This window comes from Antrostomus carolinensis, unplaced genomic scaffold (assembly GCF_000700745.2).
Source record: "Antrostomus carolinensis isolate BGI_N321 unplaced genomic scaffold, ASM70074v2 scaffold14926, whole genome shotgun sequence".
NCBI classification, from domain to species: domain Eukaryota; kingdom Metazoa; phylum Chordata; class Aves; order Caprimulgiformes; family Caprimulgidae; genus Antrostomus; species Antrostomus carolinensis.
Window position 1 is genome coordinate 8,770 of NW_010319897.1, and position 7,995 is coordinate 16,764.

General features: G+C 34.7%; 1 protein-coding gene across 1 annotated transcript in view; it reads left to right on the forward strand.

The window, feature by feature from the left end:
- GABPA (GA binding protein transcription factor subunit alpha) overlaps nt 1-7,744 on the forward strand; it is a gene marked incomplete at its 5' end in the record, with an annotated part of 13,696 nt that extends 5,952 nt beyond the window's left edge. Inside the window, 5 exons of the mRNA XM_010169432.1 lie at nt 1-89; nt 901-957; nt 1,985-2,125; nt 3,473-3,665; nt 7,200-7,744. The exon at nt 1-89 is cut by the window's left edge and continues 18 nt beyond it. Of these exons, the coding sequence (XP_010167734.1) occupies nt 1-89; nt 901-957; nt 1,985-2,125; nt 3,473-3,665; nt 7,200-7,428 (709 nt within the window). The remainder of the gene's footprint in view (nt 90-900; nt 958-1,984; nt 2,126-3,472; nt 3,666-7,199) is intronic.
- Between the last annotated feature and the right edge of the window lie 251 nt (nt 7,745-7,995).

Genomic DNA, 7,995 nt, shown 5'->3' on the forward strand with positions numbered 1-7,995 from the left:
GGAGCTCTGCAGCCTCAGTCAAGAAGACTTCTTCCAGCGTGTCCCACGAGGAGAAATCCTCTGGAGCCATTTGGAGCTTCTTAGAAAATGTACAGGAGATTATTCTGTAACTGATTTTACTTACTCCTCCTACCCCAATTATGTCTTGTCTTTTTTTTTTTTTTCTTTCTTTAAAGATGAAACTGATTGTGAGCAGTTGTTTTTCATCTATTTGATATTGCAGTAAAAATGAGGGCATCGATACAAGAGAACGGGAGGTGTTAATGAGAATGCTGTTACAAAACTTGTCTGCATACAAAACACTCTTTGCCTATCTTTCATCAAACTTCATAACTAATAGTGAGGAAGTAGTGACTGATGATTCTTCCTTCCTTTGTTTTAATAAAGATTTTTAATTTGTTCATCTCCTGAATTTTACAGTTTTATAATTAAATATTGAATGAGTTTTTTAATGTACATCTCTGTGTCATATAGAAGTGAAGATTATTAAGCATAGGCAATGAGATCCTTAGATTGTACACAACACGACCAGTAAGTGATGCATTATATGTGCATAATACAGTAATATATATGTGCATTTTGGATTTACTGTGCTTGGATGTAACTTGGCAGACTGAAAACTATTTCAATCTTATTTACATGATACAGCTAAAGGTTTTAGGGGGTGGAGAATGCAGAAGATACTTTGGCATTCACCATGTACATCCTTATTTCTGAAAACTGAATGACAAACCTTAACTGTCTCTACTTCTAAGACCATGAGCTATACATCTCTCTTGCAAACTGAAACCAAATTTTGACTTCTTTCCTCTATGATATATGAAAGCTTTTGATCTTCAGGTGACTGGAAATTTGTGAGTTAAATAAAAACTTTTTTTTTTTTTTTTTCCTAATTTACAGATGTGTTGGCTAGCCAAGAACACACTGGAGAAATAGCAACTGTTACTATTGATCAGCGTAAGTACTTCTGCCAGCAGGTAATTCACACAATTAACTGTGCAGGTTTAGCACTGTACTTTGGTTCAGTGCTGTAGTAGTACAGCATTTAGAAAATCACTAGACAGAGCAATTTTTCCTTGGTGAGGGGAGGAGGGCATATTTTAAACTTCAAAGGAGAATGTTTGTTTTCTCATTATTTTTTTAATTGTCTGGAAGGTTGTGTATGACCTCAACTATGAAAGTTTCTGACTTTCATTTTGCATGGTAGTTTTTCTACTCTCTTGAAATAAACTGTCTAGGACACATACCTGAGGACTTGAGTCGTTCTGGGTGTTTTTAGGTTATATATTGCATTAATGAATGGATATGTTAAAATGTTATAATTTCAAAATAAAGCATTTCTCAGAATTGAAAGAGAGTGTGGAAGAGAGAACTTGTATAAAAAAAACAACACTAGAAAAAAATACATTAAAGTAACTTTCCAGTTATTTGAAACTCATTCTTCCAGCTGAATCAACGTCATCAATTATTAAAATGAAGCCATTTTCAGAATACTTCTAAGCAGGTTATATGCTAAATAGATAGGCCATATATTATATCCTGGGTTTGTGTTTAGTTAAAGCTACCTAGAGACAGGTATTTGCATCCTCTTACACCATTGCAATAGAAGAATATTTAATCACTGTTTGAATAGCAGATATGGAGGGTTGTACAGTGACTATAGAGAAAAGTGCATTAGGGTAGATTGTATGGGAGCAGCATAAAGATGAAAAAAAAGACTAGAGGGGTTTTTTTGTGGAAAAATGTAATAAACGTGATAAAAAACTGGAGCTGATATTGTATACAAGTCTAAAACCACAGTCTCCACTGTAAGAGGTAAAAAGTCTTTAAATTATTCTTAGCATTGTGACTTTACAGTGTGTCTTTTTAGCAAAGGAAAAGACTAGTTCCTGGTTGTTATGATAATACAGGTAATAAATAATATATGCATATTTCTGTGCCAGCAATTTATAATTGATGTTCTGCAATGTTCTCTGCTTTATAGCTGTGCAGATTATTCCAGCATCTGTACAGCCTGCTACCCCAACCACCATTAAAGTAATAAACAGCAGTGCAAAGGCAGCTAAAGTACAGAGAACCCCAAGGATCTCTGGGGAAGATAGAAGTTCCCCCGGGAACAGAACAGGTATTGTCTCCATTATTTTTAAATGCAAATCCAGTAAACACTTACTCATTGATTTGAATTAGAGTTTTGTAGAACACATTTTTGTCACTCTAAATGTGAGGTTTGTAGAAGTCCATGTGGTATAAAGGGGACTGTGTCTACAGAATACATCACAAACACATGCAGACGTGGCAGGTTGGTCAGCTCACACAGGCACTATGTTAACTTGGTGCCACAGCTTTCGAGTCCTGTCGTAAATAAGATGCTTCTCTTCCTATCACTTAACAGTCTGTCTTTTCAAACCACTTCATAGCATTGATTCAATATTTTAGCTTCTTTCCACTTTGCATTTGCAGAAAGGGGAGAAAAGAAACTATATGCTGTAGAATCCTAGCCTAACGGCTACTTGTTCTACTTGGTCCCCTCCTCCTTGCCCCCCAGTTTAGTGACTTTAGAATTTAGCAAGTTTCAGATCACTATTTTGTTAAATTAATGCACCTTCTGGAAAACTGCACAATAAATCTGCAGTTTATTTTTTTGAAATACTGTTACTCATGCATACTCTTTGATTGTTAATAACTACTCTTAATTTCTTTATTTTTTCTTGCTGTCATTTTGCTTTGGTTCTCTCTAGTGTTGTGAATTTTTCTATTAAATCCTTTCCTCTCCTCCCCTTGAATTTTTATTTGTTTTAAATTGTCCATAAAAGTCTGTTATGATATCGTTCAGGATTCTTAGGCCAGGATTTTATCAACTGACAACAGTGAGGAATACTCTGTGTTTCTCCCTTTAAACATTAGGTCTGCTATCTGTGTTTCATTGAGAATTTAGAAATTTAACCGCAGATACATGAGTTAAAAAGAAATCTTAATGACTGGACATGAAAGGTGTTACATTGATGTAAGCTGAAGTTTGGTGGATTTTTTTATTTCTAATATTTCATGTTAAAAATTTGAGACTAAGCTATTTCTTGAAAATACATGTATAAGTATATATGTGTATATGCCTGAAGAGGACTAAGCAGCTCTTGCTAAATCTGTTCTATTTCAGGGATAGATATGTGTTTAAATGTCTATATTTAATGTTGGTTTTTTTTTTTTTTTTCTTAAGTTCTAGGGACCTATTTATCAGAAATTGTGATTATTTTTTTTCTGTATTCATCAGTTTCTTTTTAATAGATTAATACTGATGAGTTTGCCAGAAAAAGTTTACAAAAGAATAATTAGAAGGAATTAATTAAGTGCAGGTTTTCCTTCCATCATATACTCTATGTTGGTCTGCTGTAATATGTTGATTGAAAATTTTTAGCTATGAGTGGAATGTAAAAAGGACTACTTGAAATGGATCCTGTTATGCCTATTTGAACAGGAAACAATGGCCAGATCCAGTTGTGGCAGTTTTTATTAGAACTTCTCACTGACAAAGATGCTCGGGACTGTATTTCTTGGGTTGGTGATGAAGGAGAGTTTAAACTGAATCAACCTGAACTGGTTGCACAGAAATGGGGACAGCGCAAAAACAAGCCCACAATGAACTATGAGAAGCTTAGTCGGGCTTTGAGGTAAGAAACTTCAGGAACTGATCAGGTATGAAGTGATTTGCTTTGCTTGACTACTTTATTTTTAATTATCATAATACAAGACTTGTGGCTTTTTAGTAAAGGAATAGAAGATCCCCTGTAGCTACTCCTTTCCATCAGATTGTACTAGTCTCAGGAGAAAGATATTTGTTGGGTTTTTTCTATTTTTAAAAAGAAACTAGTACAATAACCTTGAATATTTGAAAATGTATTTTCTTTTTTCAAGATTAGTGATCCCTGGCATGATAGTTAATTTGGGTAGCTCACATCAAAAAGAAATGAATTTCTGAATCTTCAGCATTTATGCTTTCAGTAATGTGCCAAACAATATTCATTATTGGTGAAAGATATAGAAATAACGTGAATACTCCGAATTATTGACTTATTTTTATATTTTACAGTTTACTTGTTCCTCTTGCTCTTTTTAATGGTATAAAGCGATACTCCCTGTAATTAGGTAATAATGAGTAGTTTTCTGTATGTAACAATTTTTTCTGTGTGTAACAAAACTTTAAGTTCAGATATTCATTGATTGATTCCATGTTCTTATGGTAGGGATGCTAAATTTAAAAATACAGTTGACAGGTAAGTTTCAACAGTTGTGATTCCAACATAATGAACTTCTATCATCTGAAGATGTGGAAGTGTTTCAGGCTGTCTTCATTCCGTCATGATTTTGTAGTTTCACACTGGTAAAGGGGACTTCTGTTATTGAATTACTGCAGGTGATGAGCTTGAGGAGGGGGAAGAATGCAAGTGTCTGAATTTTAGACTTCTTTTTTCCCTGATTCTTTGGGCCTCTGGAATCATTTGAAGATTCATCCAAGTTCTCTGAAATCATTAAGATTGAACTTCTAATTTCTTATTCAGTTATGGTTAAATCTATTTATCTTTATTAGTTTTAAAGAAAGGTATTTATTGCCTAATGCTGAAAATATTTAAGCAGTTTTAAGAACTCCATTTATATGAATGAAGTTGCATATTGTTTGAAGTCTGAGAACGAAGATTTACTTTTCAGCATTTTCTCTTTTGGCTACATTATTTTTCTAAAAGGAAGTAAACTCATCTAGCGTTGTTTTAAAAAAAATCAAATTCTATTTTAAAATACCTCTATGAGAAATGATGGTAAGTTACCATATGCTGGCTTTCTTTAGTCTTTTAGGGAGGACTTAAGCAACATCCGTATGCATGATACTGAATGAATACTTTCACTGGGAGAGATTGAAGTCTAGAAGACTATGAATGGCACAGAGTCAGTAAAGAATGACTGTTTGGTATCTCATTTACATAAACAGAAGGCATCAGAAGAAACTAGCAGGCACCAGATACACAGCTGAACTGTACCCTTTCATTTGTCTTGTAACTTCTTTAGGCACAGTATTGTGGATGCCGGAATTATTTTATGAGTTTGAGAGGAGAGTGGACAAAAAGCAATATTTTGAAGGATGTTAAGTATGGAGAGATGCAACTTTTAGAAGTTCCTGAGCCTCAGATCATTGAAAGCAAGAAAGAGCATTGTTATATGCTTACTCTACTTTCATGCTTTTTCTTAGGCATCCTCTTTTGGTCTGTTGGAGTCTATATCCTGTTCTAGATAGATTTTTAATCTGGTCTTGTATGTCTGTTCTCGCATTATTTATATATTAAATTAGAGTGCTACTTTTTTCATAGATCACAGAATCCCTCAGATGGGAAGGGCATCAGGAAGTCTCTGGTCCAACCTGCTGCCCAAAGCTGGGCCTTTGCAGTAGAGCTGCTTCCCAGCCTGTACTGTTGCAGTACCATTCCCGTACTTCCAATATGTTTTTGTGAATCTATGTGTTTGTGTGCTGAAGTGAAGATTTTCTGGAACATCAGAATCATGTAAATTAGCTGGTTTTTGGCTTTTGTCAATGAACTCTGTAGAAGATCTTAAAGGCAGTTGAAGAAGTTTAGAATAATGTTCGTATCATTGGGATATTAAACAGATGTCTGCACAGTAATTTGCATAAATTGCTATTAGAGAAGCTTTTAATTTATATTTTAGTCACAGAATTACAGAAATCAGATTCCTCAAAAAGTTGCCATTTTGGCAGCTGCATCAATATTGACATATTTTCTAACACTTGAATGTCTGAAGGGATATTTAATGCCTCTTACAGATCCCAAGATAAATGCTGTTGTCAAGCAAAAGTTTTATTAAAAAATGGTAATATGTTTTGTTTACTAATGTACGGAAATTACTGTGTCAATTGATTAATACAGAAAATTATGTGATATTATTGTAAAATGTGCTAGATCTGCCCAGCTGTAGGAGAACAGGCAGTATAAAAACTAGGACAGGGTGAAAAAGATAAGAGCAGCTTTTTTTGTTACATACACCTTGACAAATTTTCTAAAATCAGCATCTGTTTAATTATCCAGTAGGGAAGTAAGACTTGAAGAAAAAGAATTCATTTCCTGTACACTTCTTCCATTAGAGCTAGGAGACAAAAGTTAGTCTTCTAATTGATTTAATTTTGTTGATGAATGAGAATCATCTTTGCTATGTAAGCATGTCACTCAGAGGACCAAGTTTTAGACAGTTAAGAAATTTGAGCTGTTTTGTACTACATTTAGGTGATTATTTGGAGCAAATGGGGTTGTTTTTTTGTTGGTTTTGTTTGTTGTTTTGTTGTTATTTTGGGTTGTTTTTTTTAAATTTGTCAGAAGCTTGTTAAGCTCATCAAGTCAGTTATGTCCCAGCCACTTGAGTTTTCTTAATGAGAAATGTAACGTGCGTTCTATTAATGCCTGCAGAGCGACAAGAACAGCAACAAAACTGTATAATTGTGACTTCTGTTCTGTTAGTCTTACCTGAAGATTTATAGTGTCTCTGGAGTACAGTGGGTCATACAGACTGTTACCTTTACTGCATTTCTGCTCAGTCCAATAACTCTTCTGTGACACAAGGTAAAAAGTATTCATGGTTAGAGAAGTCACTTTTAGCTATAAATAAAGACAAAGGATGTAGTTTTGCCAGCATATGAACTAGTCAAAAAAGGAAAAAAACAAACTAAGCTTTTATAGTTTTACTTCCATGTTTGAATACAGTAGAGAGAGAGTGGCTGCTTTAGTAGCATAGAAACCACAATGCTAGCTAAAACTTTCCAATATGATTTTTTTTTCCCTCTGAAAAGCAGAGACAAGAGTAAAGAAAGCAAAAGACAGTAATGAAGGAGGAAACAGCATTTTCTTATTAAGACAAAGCACTGTATAAACTTAACACCCCCTCCCAAGCTGTTCTAAAACTGCTCAGAGACCTTCATTTCTGAATTGGTGCTTCCTACAGTTTATAAAATAATTACTGTGTTTTGTTTCTCCTTAATGTATCAAGGTGCTTGGAAAACTTTCTACCCTTTTCCCTTGGTTTATGAACTTGTGTGAGAATAATCATGAGAAAAAAATCCTTCAAGTGATGTTAAGTAAATTACTGAGGTGTATGGAATTACAGGTGCTGGAAATTTACATTGATTTTTTTTTTTTTCCTTTTTACAGGTATTACTATGATGGAGACATGATCTGCAAAGTGCAAGGCAAGAGGTTTGTGTACAAATTTGTCTGTGACTTGAAAACTCTTATTGGATACAGTGCAGCAGAGTTGAATCGGTTGGTCACAGAATGTGAGCAGAAGAAACTAGCAAAGATGCAGCTCCATGGCATTGCACAGCCAGTTACAGCAGTGGCACTAGCTACAGCATCCCTGCAAACAGAGAAAGATAATTAAGCACTAGGACCTGAAAGTGGGAGCCTGAGGCCTTTCCTATATAACCAGAGCAGTTGCTGCTCCTACCTTTATCAGAATTAGAAGCTTTTGTTTCTTGGCAGTACAATATAGTGCATGATTTTCTACAAAGGACTGGGACTTGCAAAAATTTGGATCTTTCAACAGCATGTATTTTAGCATAAGTTAAGGGATCACCACAACTTCTGCGACTTTAAGTCAGGGCCTTTACGGTATGCAATCTGAAATTGGTGGGAAAGGTCGAACTGGTCAGCACTCTGTGTCCACAGCTGTACAGAGTCATTTTTGCAGTGTTTTTAACAAAAAATGAAGTAACCACAGCAAGCAGGCTGATCAGTTGTCTGAACTCAGTCCTTTCCAGTCTCTTGTTCTCTGCTGAACTATCAAATGGCACTTGATGTTTTCAAAGTTAAACACGTTCATTATTCTCATTTAATCAAGCAGAGATGAAAGACACACTAAACGTTACAAAGCATCAGGTTTTTAAAAATAGCTTCTGTGTTTATAAGCAAATTAAGACTAGACCAAACTGAAGATCAGTGCTGAAGA